Source organism: Amphibalanus amphitrite, unplaced genomic scaffold (genome assembly GCF_019059575.1).
Source record: "Amphibalanus amphitrite isolate SeventyFive unplaced genomic scaffold, NRLGWU_Aamphi_draft 000915F_arrow, whole genome shotgun sequence".
Taxonomy (NCBI): domain Eukaryota; kingdom Metazoa; phylum Arthropoda; class Thecostraca; order Balanomorpha; family Balanidae; genus Amphibalanus; species Amphibalanus amphitrite.
In genome coordinates, this window is record NW_024882409.1 from 14586 (window position 1) to 32698 (window position 18113).

At 43.6% G+C, this 18113-nt stretch overlaps 1 protein-coding gene across 1 annotated transcript; it reads left to right on the forward strand.

Annotated features, from left to right (window-relative positions):
• Positions 1-517: 517 nt before the first annotated feature.
• On the forward strand, positions 518-17858 carry LOC122368016. Its single transcript, XM_043341605.1, has 4 exons — positions 518-625; positions 13394-13514; positions 15935-16033; positions 17446-17858. Exons 1-4 carry the CDS (start codon positions 543-545, stop codon positions 17593-17595), a joined length of 453 nt encoding a protein of 150 aa, XP_043197540.1. The 5' UTR covers positions 518-542; the 3' UTR covers positions 17596-17858.
• Positions 17859-18113: the final 255 nt, after the last annotated feature.

Genomic DNA, 18113 nt, shown 5'->3' on the forward strand with positions numbered 1-18113 from the left:
AGACAATAAAATGCAAGAAGGCAATAGGCACTGGCAGATAAAATAAGACAACTAATTGCACTAAAACCGGAATAAAACACAGCACCCCAAGATCTCAGGCTTCGCTGGCCGCCACTGCGCGGCGAAACGCGGTCAGCGTGGGCCGCTCCCTGACGGCCGGCGGAAGCCGGTTCCACGCGGCAGCAGCGCGGTTACTAAACGTTCTCTGTGTGGAAGAGAGCCTACACTTCTGCAGCTCCAGTGCGCCAGCTTCTACAGAGCTTGTGACCCGGCTAGACACCTCAGAGCGGGACACAAACATGCGGCGGATGGAGAGAGGATAAGCTGGTATGTGGAGCGCCTTCCACACCTTCAGTAGGTCCCTCTCCCACACCAGCCGCTCCACTCTGGGCCAGCCCAGGGATGCCAGAGCCGCCCCGACCCTCTTCGAGATAGCTTTCAATACTTCTTCCACTGGTTCTTACAGTTCTCACTCGATCTATCACAGTTTCTCACAGCTATCGCCTTTGTCTTCCCACAGACTGTTCGACGAGAACCCAAACATGAAGGACGTCTTTGAGGCCTTCCGCCAGATCGAGATGGAAGACGTCAAGGCATCGCAGGAGCTGAAACAGCACGCTGCAAGGTAAGAGGTGGCGGAAACGAGAACGGGGCGTGACACGTAATGTGATACAAGTGTCATGACATGTGTCACGGAATTTCTCACATTTGTCAAGTCATGTGTCACACATGACTGTGTGTCACGACATATGTCACACCTTGTTGGTTGTTTTAGGTCATTGATATTCTACATTATTGCATCAAAAATTTGTCTGGGATGGCGCCGCGTGTTATAATTATTTCGCCCTTTCAGTGAGAATTGTGTAGCGCAGACAAATAAGGAGTACCTAGATCTTTTTTAAATAATGTAACAGAAAATCAAGGGCTAGAAAACAAAATCAAAAATGACGGTTAACCAGCACAAATATTTAAAATAACTAATATAGTAATGCCTTAAAAATAAAAATTGCAATGCAAACAAGAGTGTGTTACGCTTAATTTTCCCTAGCAATTTGCTATGTTACGACGACGCAAAAATAATGTAATTTACACAAAACTTTTCTCATCTCGCAAACGACATATTGAAATAATTAAATCCACGCAAAGCAACAACTTCAACAATATTATATTCAAAAGCAATATTTTAGCCACATGATTTATTCACAACCTCACGCAGACTGCTGCAAGCTACACGCTGTCTGTCAGCTGGCACGGTGCCAATACCCTCGGGCGTTTTTGCTCGCGTGGCCTTGACCGGCGTCTGCCGCGGGCGGCCGCTGTCTTGGCAACCTTGCATCAGTTTTGACTGGGCGGCAGGCATGCCTCATCCTTGCCGACCGTGGGGGGAGGGTGGGGCTTAGGCGGATAGGGGAGGGCTGGGGATTAGGGCTCCTGCCAAAAGACACGGGGTCTGGCCGGAAGCACGATGTCAGGGCAGAGGAGAGGAGGAAGGAGAGAGAGTGAAGGTCGGCGTGATTTAGTCGGGATGGCGAGACACTCTTATTAGCATTTATGAAAGAGGCGATTTACAATGCATATTAGCTGTACAACAAAAGACGCAGATCTTGGGAGAAAAGGAAAACTGTTTTGGTTAGCCTTGTTTAGTGTAGCGTAGCTCACAGTAGCGCTTATAAGATAATTCATAAATTCCGACACATAAATTCAGACGCACCACACTTAGGATATAGCACGTATTGAGCTAGCTTTAGGTCATGTCCGTAATCTTGCACATTGAATAAAAAATAAAAGAATTGTGGGTGTGTCATCATTTTGTCTGAAGAATCAATACACAATTCACATGTTATGAATCACGTGCCACATAACTATTAGTATAAATATCCTACTGACATAAACTCGCAACATTTATGTCAGCATAACTATTTAATTGCTCAGTATAGTCGCAATCCACTCGAGTCAAGCCAGTACAGCTGCGGCTATATTTCATCTACAAAGAACAAATTAAAGCCTGCATGTGACAAATGTCACTGACCTGCTTCCACTGTTATGCTGATGCAACATTTGCCTCTGGCAACCCCATCACATGCTATGAAGCAGTGTGTGCCCACTGAATGCATTGTGTGCAACATTTACAGTCGGGAAAAATGTAACCAATGCACGACAGAAGCCGGCCATGGATTTCAGTACGGCTGGGTAGGTAACTTATTGATTTTCCCAGGAAATTCCGCAGAAGGAATGCAAACAATTGGACTTTTGAGGGAGGTAGACCTTGGCTGCACAGAGTTTGGGTTTTATTTAGGCAGAGTTTAGGCACAGAGTCTTATTTAAGTCCATTTCCTTTATTTATGCATTTGCAAGGCGTAACAAACAAGTTGTAGGTATAGCTCAAAGTACCAAGAGTGTAATGACGAACTTCTGTTGTGCACTTAGATAAACTCTTTATGTCACTGATTAGTCTGTATAACCATCTTGTCATTTCTGCAACACTGTCCAATCTCTTGTAAAGGGTTCCGTTATAATCAAAAGCCTATGCATTTTTCCTTTATGGCAATATGTTTCAGCCATCCATCACGTTTTTATAATGACATCTCAGGAGAAATAAGGAAATATATTTACGTCTTGAAAATAACTCAAGCGACATATTGCATGATGAAATAGCATGCAATACCAACGAAACTTTAAAGGAAAATACATGATTAGGGTGATCTATGTTCAATCTCTACTCCTTCAGGCGAATTAAACACAAAGTGGTATCGATCAGACAAAACTTGACTGGAAGGAGATACTTAGAAACAAGTCAAATGCATCTGGTCATTTTCAAAGAGAGCGATATATCGTTCTTAGCACGCGGAAGCTAATGGCATGGCTGATCACAACTTCGCACATGACTTTCGTTTCAACCGATACTCCGTTCGGAAAAATCACGAAGCATCTTACCTACCGATGAGCTGACGCGCTAACTGTCAGTGTAATTCAACGCCAGCGGCTTCGGGAAATTATCTCCCGATTGAAATTGACGCGAGGCCTTCGGCCGGTGCAACCCCACGCCTCGTTTCAGGCTACATTTGAAACGGTGAAGGCAATTGGACTACGAACCTCTGCAGTTGATTTGGCAATCTCTAGAACTGAAATAGCGATTGGGTCTGGAGCGGTGTCTGGTCGCTAGGGACCGATCGGGATCGCAACGGGTTCTTTCAGTTATTGTGGGGCATCACTGAAGCCTGCCAGTGGTCAATGTGAAACGCTGAAATGTTTTGTATCGTGAGGTCCAATGAATAAATGCATTTTGCCGTCTTCTTTAGTCTTGGCGCATTCAAAATGAAAATAGCGTCATAACAGAAATAGAAAATATGCTGCGTAGCACTTCATCAGCTGTGTCACATTGGGTTGTTTATTATGCCTTACTTTATCTCAACAAGCGTGCACAAAAGATGCCTCCTGTTCACCAAATTGCCTTCCTAAGCCCCGAGAAGAAGCCACAATCAAATGCGCTTCTTCGATACACACGGCGCTATCATGTTCGAGAGCAGCGAATATCGGCAAATTCTGTGTTCAAAATTGCACGATGTTTTGATCCGTCAAATGATCGGCCAGGGTTTTAGCTGTCGCAAAAAAATGATTATCAACAACAGCTAAAAGCTGCATAACTTGCACACAAAGTCGCCAAAAGGCTTGTATTATTAGTCCACGGTCTACACTAAGCCATCGCTTCTGAACTACAAGCTGAGCTAACATGACCCAGAACAGAACTGGACGCTTTGTGTGGTGGCTGGGGCGACCGTTTTCTTATTGGCACGGTCAATATTCACTTCGAACTGAAGCTATGAAAGAGTGAACGGAAAACAAACGTTCTTTATTTATTCCATTTGTTAGGGATATTGTCGGAGTTGATGGCTGAGTGATTTATTATTTAATTCGATAATGGATGTTTGATTGACTTAAATTGTGTCTCATGAAATGGTTTTCTTCTTTCCAAAAAGTATAAGAACTTCTTATTAGGCTTCCTGTCTCAGGAAATCTTGACTTTTTATCATCTGATCATTTAAAGTTGATAAAATATACGGAGATTTTATCTCAACTCATTTATAACATCTCGCTGCTGTCGATCAAAGAAATGTTTAGAACACAAACAATAGAAGCATGGGCCCATTGACGGCCGAACATTGCCGGCTACGTTCGACCGCACACGACTGCACTATTTATGAGACAGAGCGAAAAGTGCCAGCTGCGGAGTCTAATTTCAATGCAGAATTGTGGTGGGTCGGTTACCAGACCGTCGTCAGGCGGTGTTGCTAGGCAGTTACCAGATGCTCGTAAAATATCAAGAAAACAGCCTAACGGATGTGATTTTTAAGCTTGATCTCCGTTCAAGTAGAAGAGAAGTAACGCATTTGTCTATTTCTTATTTGCCGTTTTATTCGGAGTTCATTGCAGACTTGAAATACGGTTGTAATTAGGATCTAATTAGCGAGTCTTCAAGTTTCACAGAGTTGTATGTGCATTCGTAAGTCGTTTTATGCTTTGCAGCTTGCCAGGTAATTTACATTGTGTTCATTCATTCTGATTGTTTTCAACCGTCTCCGTGAACAGTTGATTAATACTTTGGTAGTTACTGAAAGTCTCCATGACAAAACGATAATGAGTTGTGCACGTTGTCCTTTGTTGTGGCCACCACGGCAACGACCAACATATGACAACAAGCAACAAAACCGTCCGTTCAATTCAATATAAAACAATCGTATAGCCTGCACGACAAAACAAAACGGATGTATTCTGCGTCCACGATAACAAATCACCAATAAATACCCAAACAATGGAGCAAAGTCTTTCACGCAACTTTAGTATAGATTCCAGCTTGGTTAAGGGTATCACTTACAGCCCTCAAACTATGACCCGCTGTTTCTGAGCAATATCCGTGCAACATGATCTGCCGGTTGCTGTGCAATTTCCGTCGCCCGGCCTCCGTTCCTGGAAACGACGACATTTCGCCCGTGTTCCACAATGGTGAAGGTCAAGATAGTCGCATGGGGCTATCTTGGTCACCCATACGTCGCCATAGTCTGCCCAGAAAGCATTGTAAACGGAGAATGGCACTGACAGAATACCACAAGATAAACGGCAGACGTGAATGACGACTACTTGGGCGCCATGACTTACTGAAATATGGTCAGATTTGAAGCATAAGTTCTCGGTAAAGCGGCACAGTAGCGCCAGAGATCAGTATAGAGGCAAAATTGAGATAACTTATGTCAGGATATCTTTCGCTGAGGGATTAGGAAACGCGAGGGATGATTTCAGCGACATTATATTATTATGGAGACAGTGCACAAAGGCATTAAGGAAAATGAGTTCAGATAGCAGACTCGTCCTTTCTGGGTTAGACAACGCTACGGGTCAATAGGATCTCACTTAAAGCTGTTATACAAATATTCGGGTTTCTTTCATCTGATGACAGGAAAACGGCTCCACTTGAAATGCATTGCCTACAACACTGATATATCGTTTTGGGATCGATTCAAAGCTCTAATCTAAAAGTATGCAGCGGTTTTATGGGAATAAATTTACCAAATACCATCGACGTGATCACTTTCACTCACAAACACACTAACCATCGCGATACAAGTCAAGTCAGCAGCAGACCAGGTGATCTTTAAAAATGAATGAAGGCGATTGATTGTCGGAAAGCCGATGGCGAAAGCTGGTCTGGATTTGTATTGGATCAGCCGGTCTGCCGTAGACAAAGCTGACCTTTGTGGACGCCAGGCTGCTGAGAGAGCCCATTCGGGACTCGGCACGAGCAATGATCATGATGCCTTCAATTTCAACGCGGCTGATCGGAAATAAGCATCGCTCCCGCGTGCTGTATAATCTATTGAGATTCTATACCAAGAGCGGATTAATCGAGGGATAGCGATTCCTTGATTGGAAATCGGACGAACTGACGTCATGCCATGTAGCCCTAAGGAGGTTTACAACTGTGAGCAATAATTATAAATGGATGCTTACTCGTTAAACCGCTTGAAACTGTTGTTATTAGTTGACACTGATCAAATGATGACACGTGGGCACGTTAGCATTGAAGTACGAATACTGTCAACATACCTATGAGTTTTATTTAGTTTCATTGCAATGTTTATGTTATTCACACTGGTCATATAATGTCAGCGTAGGCTACCAACATATTTTTAGCCGGCCTCGGGATCGTGCTGCGCTATTGCAGTGACTAGCTCAGCAGCACCACAGCTGGTCTGGTTGGCTGACACGCTCACTTGTAAACTGGGAGAAAAAGCAATGCTGCTACGAATATACTGATAGCTAGTAGCTGCCTACCTGCATAGTTTTACCCTCCACAGCGAGTGCAAAACGCAGCTGCCACTTGGCAGGAACATGATGCGATGCTAGCGAAACGTAATGTTCCCGATTAGGCCTGACGTAATACGTGCAGTTAAAACTCATAACTAGGTGTTGCATTGCATTGATTTGTTTTGTTTTACGCTGCCTTCCAACGCCCATCAGCAGCACGTTCATGAAAACGACGTCTAATAAATGGGAGGGGCATTCCACGTCAAGTGGGACAAAAAATGATCATTTTGAACCTCACCTCCTCCGATTTTTGCGAAACTTTGTGAAACTACTCATCTATATGTGAAAAGAAAGGAGACATATTTTTGTCAAGATATGACGTCACGTTTCCGAGATACACGTCATCAAACATTGACTTAGGCAAGGCACATTATCATCTTTAAAGCGTCATAACCATTGAAGTTTTAGACATATCACCACGAGACAAAGTGTGAAATGGAGGGCTTTAATTTGAGGATAATAATATTGACGTAATTAACTAATTAGTGAACTTAATTAAAATTGAAAAAAAAATTAATTGAAAAATGGGTACCCTTTGATTTTGCTGATTTGTACATATTTTATTCTCCTATACATTAGCTACATCATATAAAAAAGCCAGAATGGGCCGACGTCTACGTAACTGTCTTTTGGACTTCGTAATGTCTGGCACTCGCGTGTTTCGTTTTAGCAACCAAGTAGAGGCGCTACCTGGAGATGCTACCTTTCTACCTACCCCAAACCAAAGCAAACCTAACCTGACCTGACCTAATCTAACACGCATAAATATGTAGAGCCCTCACGGCAGTTGCCGACTGGCCAAATGCTACCTAGATACGAACATTAGCCCTCACGACAACTTTGCCGGCTGCTGGCCAGATGCCACAAAAAACAAATGCGTGTTAAACACTTCAGGCTGACCCGCTGCGAGCCAGCGACCTTTAGATTTCGAGGTGGGTACATTCGGCACACTTACTACTAAGCCACGAAGATAGCTGGTCATCGTAAGCCAGTTTTTTACTAATGAAATTGGGCATTCTCCAGGCAGCGCCTCTCTTTGGTTGCAAAAAGAAAATACGCCTGACTCCCAGCGCTAGGGAGAAAAGCCCGGTTTAGCCAAAAAAAGATATTAAAAAACGGAATTTGAATTGTAGATGGGGCGGTGGGGAACTTTATCGTGTGCCAATTTCATGGCCCTAGATCAATATATTCAAGATCAAATGAGGTTAAACGTGATCAAATTTGCTATAGTGACTATTTTGCGTTTATAGCCCATAGCTCTAAGAGATAGGTACTGGCCGATTTTCCTATTTCTTCCTTTACACGACATTTGTAGTGTTATGAGAATCTCTAGTTAATCTTACCATAAATTTGGCAGTTAGTGGCTTGCTAAGAGTAAGATGTCGCCGGCAGAGGCGGGGATCGGCCGACGCGGGAAACGTCATAGTCACATATTGTGTTTGCACCCTAATAGTTTAATTTTACCAGTTGATTTTCGTATTGATTTAAACATTAGATTGCCTGTATATTTTTAAGCCTTCACACAAAATTTGACACGAATCGATCATAATCAGCGGTAAGAAGCGCGGTGCAAAGATGGAACCGTCCCGCGCCGGCACAGTCTACCACTCAGGCGGCAACGGCCGGCGCCGGCCGCCGAGACGCTCCGGCAGGAACGTTAGACTTTACACCGCTATAACTAGAAAAGTTGTGGACCGATTTACCTATTTCTTGCGCGGGAGGATTTGCAATTCGATTTTGGACAGATACTGAAAGTTTGACGTTAATATAATAATTATGGCGTGAGTTATTGGCGATAAACAGGTGGAGTTAGCGAAATCGGCCCCTTCCAACGCCCGTGCTACGTTGCACTACTTGTTGCTATATCATCCAAAGTTATCGTTGGCCCACTCTAATTTTCTCAGCACTTGTGCCTTACGTGTAGTGGAAGACAATATCTAAATTTGAGCAAAATCGAAGGGTACCCATTTTTCACAAATTACATTTTAAGAAATTAATTCAAAATAAAATAAATTAAAGATCACCAAAAAATGTAAAAATTGTCAAATTTTACTAGCATAACTCCTAATGTACACGTTTCAGTTTGTTTCAAATTAATAGCTTCAAAAATGTTGAAGCTATAGATCTTTCAAGATTGCAATACACGTCCAATTCTGCTCAAAAAGCAGAAGTTTAGCGACTTGTATCTCCGTAGCCCGAGGGCATATGACAAAATCCTTTCACCCTCAGAGGTTTCACCCAATAGCCAATAAGTATACCAACTTAAAACAAAATTGCAGAGGTGACCGATTTTGGCTGTCCCGGTTGACATGGAGTGGCCCGGGAATAAATGATGGCACCGAAAATAAGTGATCTCTTTTCCCTGTGCACCTTCTACCGAAATTTATAGGCGCCACGTGTGGTGGGTTGAATGCCTACCACGCGCATTGCGAATGCTTTTATCGGTGCCTTCCCCTCTTACTGGATTCATCGCATGCGTGCAGCGAAGCGCACGCATTTCTTTCGTCGAAATTGGGCTCCAGAAAACATGATCGCCAACGATTTGTTAGCCTTTGAACGCTCCGTTTAACTAACGCAATCCATCGTTCCTATAATTTAGCACCCTCCTTTCGTAAAATTAAACCGGTCTATCTTTGATGGTTCACATGTTTTCAGTATTTTCGCTCCATCACCCAACTGGTCTTTGATGGCTCAAAGTCGGGCCTTTGTTCAAGACACATATGACTTTTCATCAATAGTTTCTAGAGCAGCACCCATATGTCACCTTGGGCATGTCTCGTTATTCGTTGCTCACACGCACACAGACACCTACCCACAGCCTAGGTGACGTCACTCATCACGTGGCTTTTCTCCCAGGGTATCGGTAACACGCGGAATACTCACAGCTGCTCCGCCATCGATCTTACGTCTTACGCTCTATGTGTTCTGTCGGAACACCGGTAGATGTATGATGTTAGTCGTCGTGGCGCACTGCCGGCTTTTCATCATAGTCGTTCCACATGTCGTACATCCCGCCGTGAGCGTAATTAGCAATACAACGATGGAGGTAATGCATGGGGACGGGGCGAGACTTGGGAAAATGTACGATTGTACAGACATCTATAATGGATGATGATTTGTCCTTCTTCCCCTATAGCCTTGTGCTAGCGGGGATGCTTAGTTTTTGAAAAATATGATGATTTGTATAAAACGTGTGACGTTTGTGTGGCGTATGTACCTATACTGGGAACTGATGAGACCAATAATTATAGCTCGTTTTTTTTTAAACTTTGGCCCTCACTGTAAACGTCTTTTTGAACACAGCACGAGAATTGCTAGCTGAATTACTGAGAAAACTGGTTGGCGCACTTTGTATTGGAGATATTAATGATATTTTCAAAATAAGTTTTGAACACCGACGATGTAACGTTAATGCTATACGCCGTGCAATTTATTACTTATAGTTCGTTTTTTTCAAAAGGACGCTGGCTCCAAGTATGTTTTTGGAACAAGCACGTGTTTTAGCGAGCAAAACGAGCAAAAACTGAACCTGAGAAAATCGAACGTCGACTAATTTTAACATGTGATTTCTTCCCGATGATTTCCATATGTGCGTTTTGGAACCATATATGAGAACAGTGGTGACGTCATACTGTCGAACATGTATTGCAATGTAACTTATAACTATCATGGACAGAACTGCTTACTCGATTATATGCTCGGCAACAGTGAAAAACTAAGTTTCACCCAAATTCGTTGACACTTGTACCATTGCACGGACATTTGGGTGCCTGCTGCCACCAGTGACGTCATCATAATATGTTCATTTTCAAGAAACAATTTCCAGCTACTTACCGTGCACAATTTGAAATCGGTTATTTTTCGGTAAGAAATTTTTCGCCAGACACTGAAGACTGAAGCTGCCAAAACTCACGTGAGAGATTCGATATTGAACTTTGAGCCAGCGACCAGCGTCCTTTTGAAAAAAAAAAACGAACTATAGTTCAGACATAATTCCTGAGACGTCGTCTATCACTGTGGAGCTGTAGGGATGGGCAAATATGAGCTATGAGTCTGTGAAATAGTAAACAAATTTGATGAAATTGATCGTCTATGAAATCTGGTGAAATCAATGTGCGCCAACTATAAAACGATACAAATAATACGCTTAATCCAGCTTCCGATGAATGTTTTGGGGTGCGGCGTGAATGCTGTACTTGTAATTATTCATTGGCTATCAGTGAAAATGGTTCGTTTTGAAATGCAAATCTAATCAAACCTAAACAGGGCGGAGTGGTCCAGTATTGCTATCTTGTGCGTAGCACGATTCTAAGCATGTCCAATAGAAATGCGTCTTGAATAGGCTTTTAGGGTTGATTTTTGTGACTTGATAATTTCGAGACGAAAGAAAAACATTTGATGAAGAAAAAGTGTTTCTGAGGTGTTCAGAATTTCAGAACGCTTTTGAATTTTGTAATCTTGCGATGAGAATGCTATCATCACTTTGTTTAGTAAATTATAGACAGATATAATTTCAGCATTGTGTACATGGAACCAATTCTTTTGAAACAGCACATGCGTAATAAAAAAATATGCTACTGTACAGTGAGCTTGATAAATTACTAAGTACACAAATATACAGAGTTTCAACAAACGCATTTTCATACATAGTTTGATGTTGAAATTTTGAATATGCTTACTTATAGCTCCAAAGCATATTTCTCAATAAAATACTCACATAAGCGCGTCATGTAGTGAAATGTAGCGTTAATCGCGCTGCCGGAAACTGATCAAGCTGGAACGATTTTCGGCATCCTCTGCTGAGAACTTCGCTGTTCCCTAGCTCGCGATTAAAGTTCCGAACATGACACTTCTATTTCGTGCTGGAGACCAACTTGGCCAACATAATGCCCATAGTTTGCACTCGATTGGCGCTCATGTCAGTGGTTATTCACCAGGGCTGAAATATGGGCCTCTGCTACAGTCAGCTGGTGCCCAATTGATAAATAATGCTCCGCATGGGCAATAAACTTTTTGCATGAAAGTTTCCTCATGAGATGAATACAATATACCTTGGAGACATATGTGTGAAATACAATAATTGTGAAATCTAATAATTGCTATCTAACAAGTGATATTCTACAGGGTCTTTCATAATGAATGTTACTTTTGAACATTTAGTTAGGAGCTCTTAATTTATCACTTCCGCGTGAATTTTATATGCGTATTGTTGCAAATTGATTAGGGTTTTGTCCCAAAAAATAAAAAAATTCACAACGCCAATTTTCCTTCACGGAAAAGCAGAGTATGTCGACACCACTAAAACGCATTACGGATTACGGTCGACGGACAAGTCTTCATCCATTGGCTCTCCCCTGGGTCAACACTGAACGGGGTGGCTTACCTCAGGCTGCTCAAGGAATGCTTCTGCCTCAGGTCAGGGACAAGGTTCAAAGAGACGGCCTGTGGTTCCAGCAGGATGGTGCCACAGTGCACACCATGGCAGCTGTTGCGCCAGTGGCTGATCGAGAATCTCGAAGAGCGCGTTATCAGCCGCCTCACCGAGCGACCATGGCCACCACTGAGTCCTGACCTCTCCCCGCTGGACTACTGGCTTTGGGGAGTCGCATTGGCAGATCTGAGACAAAACCCTCCTGCAGCCATCCACTGCGAACCACAGTGGAGAGGTTTACTGGAAGCCTGGACCCAGACGTTGTGAGGCGCGGGGTGCAACACCTTCGTCAGAGGGCCGAAACGTGTGCCTTAATTAAGGGCGATACAGTGGAAAATTCCTGGGGAGCATTAAAATGAAAGTTGTGTGTGCAAAAACGCTAATGTGTTTCTGTTTCATGTGATGGTACATATTACATGAGGAACATATATGTCCTGAGAAATAGCTCTTTCAAAAGTAACATTCATTATGAAAGACCCTGTAGAAGCGTTTGCAGTGCCTGAAAGAATATACGAGATCGGTGACGTCTCGCTATCTGAATCCTTCATCGAGCAAAATTCGCTCTTGAGCACCAGTCACGGCAATAATTTAACGGCTAAAGTATTGCACTGTGTCTTGGACACAGTGCAATACTTTTGAGAAGCTTTCATCAACGAGTTTTAATTCAGTTAACTGCTGTGGCTTTTTCTCCATCATGTCAGCAATTGTAATTTGTGCCATCCAGGTTGTGACGCCGATCTGTTGACGTCATCGGCTCATAACGGCATCGCCCTTTCAAGTCCCAATATCATTCAAGTCTTTAGACTAGATTTAAGTAAAAACGGACCTTCTAGACTAGCGTTGCAGTGACTTTCAAGTGAAAGGAGAGGCAGAAGGCTTTCAGACGAAGCCTTTGATGATATGTTTTATTACAATCTGTGCACTTACGGATGAAAAGACATTGCACTCAATGCTCATTCGCTCAATATGCTTTGAGATTCAGAGATCGGAAGAAGACATTATCATCAGTTGCATTGTGGCAAAACATGCATTCCTTCGACATATATTCGCAGTGCAAGGTGTATTTTAGCTTTTCACAAGCTTCTTAGCCAGAACCTTTGGCTTTGCAGCAACTGAGAGTCAAATACCTATCGCAAATCGCTGCCAGGGTACTTATTGCTTTCCAAGGACGTATGAAGTCAGTAAGATCAAATATTACGATTTTACCAATAACCTGCATCTATCGTCTGAACTTCCCTGATAAATCAAAAATATTCACCTTATGTAGACGAGAATTCAAGCCATCCCAGCCTCAATATTGGATATTACAAAATACGTAATATTGCTTACTAATAATGATTACAGCAGTTGCAATGCTTCGGTAACATGAACGATGCACTGAAATGTAGCATCCATGTTTTTAAGTCATTGACATTCATTCATTCGCAGACACTGCCATTCCGTAATCAATTCGAGGAAACAGTTGGATGTTTGTTTTGGGTAATGACATGAAATTTAGCCAATGCTACGGTCTAATAAGCTATAAGAATCAATCAGGAGTTTTTAGGGACTAACAACGACTCATTCTACAAAACTAACGCGCACCGATCTTTATTTTTGCAGGGTAATGGGCTTCGTCAACAAGGTCATACTGAGGCTCGATTCCGAAGAAAAATACGGCCCGCTAATGACGGACTTGGGATGCCGACATCTTAGCTACGGAGCAAAACCTCAGTACATTGATGTAAGTTCTCGACAAAATATTCGGAGCTGGAGACATATTATGTTCAACAAATGCTTATGTGCCTGTTCCGACTAAAAGGGCAGGCACACAAAGCGTCGGCTTTTGCCAAGAGAAGCAATTTTTTTACCATGGTTGCGATGATGATGTCTCATAGTGTGCAAGTCTACAGAAGGTTGCTGCCGTCTACAAGTCTACACCACATGCTGCCGTTTAGATTTAGATTCGTCTTGTTTCCCCACTCCCCAATGATACGTGCAATTCTGACAACCTTCAGTTAGATATGAATGACAAGATCATATGTGTGACCTTCAAATACCTAAGTGATTGATAAAGTATGCGGTAAATGCAATATGGCGACCATAAGCGCGCCATCCCTCGGCGTCTCCCGCCTTTATATGAATACCAGCAGTCAGGACTTTTCCAATATACTGCTCAATCGCAGCTGGACAATTCAAAGTTTCTTCGCCTCCGGGCAAGCAACTACGACGCTCGCATTGGGCTCGCAGTGCCAATATTACTGCCTAGTAATGAAATCATCAGTTGACAATGCTACGAGAGATTTTACATGAGGAAACTAAATGAGTGATACACAATCAAAAGTCCAACCAGATTCAAACACACACAGGTCAAGAATTATGATCCAAAAGTGGGCTGAAATTCTGAGATTTTATAGCAAATACGTAAGCATGGAAATGCGATGCACATTAAATGTAAAATAGTGCCTCTTCAAATGTGAACCAGTTTACATTTGCTGCCAAAAAAAGATGTGGTAGTCCAGAATACATACAAAATGGCGAATCAATGCGAGCGATACGCGCTCTCAGCTGTTGTGTCTGACAGCGATCGCCGCGGCAGTGAGACCGATCAAACGCGCGACCCGGCTCCTTTATTTGTGACTATCGTGAAACCCACCGTGTGACTACCGTGATAACCAGGATATTCTAAATGTGCCGTTTTTGTCATGGCCATAGAGCGTTTGTTAATGGAAGAAGGATGTAGGTATAAATGGTTTTTTTCCAGTGCTAGCAATTTTCGCCCACTTTACTCCAATCATCTTCGGCGTTTTGTTCGGCTTTGAACCAATTTCCCACTGATGGTGTTATGCATTGAGGTGCATTTCGCCAGTTGTTTTTCGACATGCTCAATTTCAGTTCGATTTCGTCGTCAGTAACAACGGACATCAAGCTCAACTCCCTCACCTAGACCAAAAACAACGAAATCAATATTCTCAATTGGCTTGTTTCTCGCCCTTCAGTGGCTTCGTTACCGCCCTGTTCCAACCATCAACTGCTCACTCGCCCGGCACAAAAAGTCACGAGACTGATTTCTGTCTGGTCTAGGCGCTCTGCCAAATGGAGCGAACGATCGTTAGACCTTGGGACGGTGGGCAAAACACAGTGACATGGTCTCACCACCGCTGGGTCATTAGCATCTGGCCCGATGCCATCATTGGGGTTCATTTGGCGGGTCAAACGATCGCGGGCTGGCTGGTGATCTGGGATAGAGCGATGATTTCACAGCGGAATAGTTTAACATCATAGCTATTCCACTATGAATATAACAGTGTGGAATAGTTTGAATTTCTATTTGCTCACAGCTGTCAATGCAATTGTCCAACCCGGCGGCCGCTGGCCTCCGCAGTTCCGCACCTCCCGCCGGCCGGCTGAGGGAGGGGGAACTAGTTCCCCTCAATTACTTCTCCGACGATATTGTCGCAACACGAAGAGATAGAGAAGTGAAACTTTGCACACGTATTTCTAGCTATCCGAACTTGTGTCCAAATTTGGCGTCGATCCCATTTGATTTAACGCCTCAGTGACGTCAGAAATCCAATTGTAGATTTGCGTCTCTTAGTTTCCTCGCGATATATCCGATATATGGGACCGAATATAAAGGAGCAATCACTGGTCAAGAACTAGTAGTCAGTGTACTTAGATGTGTCAGGCTGACAGCAGATGCTGTTTAGTTCATTTACCGTTGAATTGCATGCTATTCCACATGTCTCGACCAGATAACGGGCTTGCACTGTAACCCACTTCCTTGTTTGATTGGACAGTAACGCCCCCATCCCTCCGTTTCCCACTTTTGTCTAATGACCCATTACAGCTACTCTTCGCTTTTGTCTGGTGGCCCACCACAGTTTTCCTCCCTTCTTGCATGACGACGACCAAGACCGCGCAATTACTCCTTGCTCCGTGTCTTACCGGCCAGAGCACTTGCACTCTCCTTTTGTGTGTTACGAGCTTGCACTAACGTCCTCCTATCGTGTCTTACGGACCAAAAAGTTACGCCCTCCCTTTGCGTCTTACGGGTCAGTTATACGTTTACGCCCCTCTCCGTGGCATACGGACCAGAAAAGTTACGCCCTCCCTCCCTGTCTTATGGACCAGTGCACTTACCGACCCCTCGTCTCTCTTCAGCTAATGGGCCAACAGTTCATCATGGTGATTCGTCCCAGCCTTGTGGAGGCGGAACAGTGGAGTGATGGCGCCGAGATGGCCTGGAGAAAACTATTCCAGGTAAGACCAGCAGAGATGGCCTGGAGAAAAACATTTCGGGCGGGACCAACATATGTTGGATGAAGTCAGGACCTGGTGACAACTTTCTCGTAAGACTTATAGATGGCCTGGAGCAGCTCTCTCGGGTAGGACAACAGAGATGACCAGAAGAAAACACTTTGGTGGAGACTTCCATTTCGCGTCTAGCTGGACGGCGGCTGCGTCTATCTGGCGACAGCTAACTTGAGACGCGTCTAGCTTGGAAGTCTCCGTCCAACAGTTAGACGCCAAGTTAGACGCCAACTTGGACGTCTGCTTAGCTAGACGCCAGCTGGACGCCAGTGGAAGTCTCCACCCTCAGGTAGGACCGGCATAACCATACCCTGAATAGGTGGAAGCTGCAGTGACATGTTTCAAACGTTAACCACCCAGCGGGCATGTTCCGTGCATGGTAAAAGCTGTAACGCATCTCACAGTCGGGTCAGATCTACAATCGAGTCACTCACTTGTTTACGACTGATCATTCTGTGACTTGACCGTTGGATGGTGCCAAGTAGCATCAAGGTCGGCAGTGTTTGTTTTTCGGGCGCCATTGTTTGTTTTCGATGTTGAACGCTGTTTGGTGATCTACCTGCCGATCGGGCTGTTTCTTGGCAGTGTTTGTTGAATCTTCTCCCTATGTGTAATCATGCTATTAGCGGCAGGTATTTTACGTTCCATTCATGATTAGCTTATGTTAAACTTCGCCGGCTGAGGGGGCCGATTTTTTAGCTCATTGTAGACTTATTGTTAAAAATACATGTATATAATGGCAATTGCAGCGCACATTTAACCTCCCATGAAATATACAAAAACCGCAAATCATCGGCAATCGTCTCACCTTCAGCGAGGTCAGGGAAGTTGGTCGTCAATTCCCGGAACCAACTTTGACAGACCGTTCGTTTGGGTGTGAGCAAATACAACTTGGACTAAATCGCCCAGCATTCACAGGTCGTCAGAAAACTCACAGGCTTCGACAAAGCAATCAGGACTGCAAATGCGTCTTTTTGCCAGCCTTCTCTTAGCAATCGAGTACATGTATTGCAGTCCCTTAGTAAAAAAGCACTTTATAATTATCTAAACATATTCATGGATATGCATGGCAAATGGGCTAAACTCATTACGATTAGTATGAGGCTTATATTGAAATGAACTGTTCTTGACACTATAATCAACCAATTGTATTAGCTCGTTGTGGCCATTTATCCACCTGTCTTTAGACTCTCACATTCATTAACATTCAACAGCGTCTGTCGGTTATTAAATATTGTGAGTTGTGACCACACATGAACATATGTCATCGTTTCACCCTGTCCCCCTAAAACTTCCCTTCATTTAAGCTGAGGCTTGTTCAGAAGGCTATACTTACCCTTTTCCGTGTCTTTGTTCTTCAGGTGATCAGCCACAGCATGAAGCAGGGTCTGCGGGACAGCCAGGCGGCTGAAGCGGAAACCTCGCCCAAACGCAGCATTCGACTGCCCTCCCTCAAACGGAAATCGGTGGCGCCTCCCAAAAACTGTCCCGCGCATACCATCGAATACTGAATGTGACTGTCAGTGTGCTGTGCTGATGCGGATATTTCAGTACTGTGCTGATGCGGACATGCCAATGTCGTGTGCTGATAAGGATAAGTCGGTACCGGACTGGTGTAAAAATATCAGTACCTATAGTCCTACATACTGAGCTGATGCAAGGTCAGTCCCTTGCTGAATGACGAAATTATAAGACTCTGAGAAACTGTTGGGGATTTGCCACTGGCAATCGGGCACTGAGTAATGAGCATTGAGAATAAATCGCTTGTTTGTGAGAATCAGGCAGGTACTGATAAGTCGACTTTAGGACGAGCTTTTTGCTGTTTGGTGCAGATTTCGTTCAATTGGGCCGGCTTAGGTTAACATAGGTTGTTAGTTGTATTCAAGTAGTTTTTCATCCCGCAGACAAAAAGTGTAGCTCCCATGTTTCGTTAGTATATTTATACTAAATAGGATAAAACGTCAGGTTAAAAGATCAAAACAAATATTCACCATTAATTGCTTCAACAAATAGCCCAATCTGACCTGAT

Bases quoted from the DNA above. Each gene is read 5' to 3' on its own strand.
- LOC122368016 (XM_043341605.1), top strand. From the start codon at position 543: ATGAAGGACGTCTTTGAGGCCTTCCGCCAGATCGAGATGGAAGACGTC. The intron at 626-13,393 runs GTAAGAGGTGGC...TTATTTTTGCAG, and splicing joins CTGAAACAGCACGCTGCAAG to GGTAATGGGCTTCGTCAACA. The intron at 16,034-17,445 runs GTAAGACCAGCA...TTTGTTCTTCAG, and splicing joins CCTGGAGAAAACTATTCCAG to GTGATCAGCCACAGCATGAA.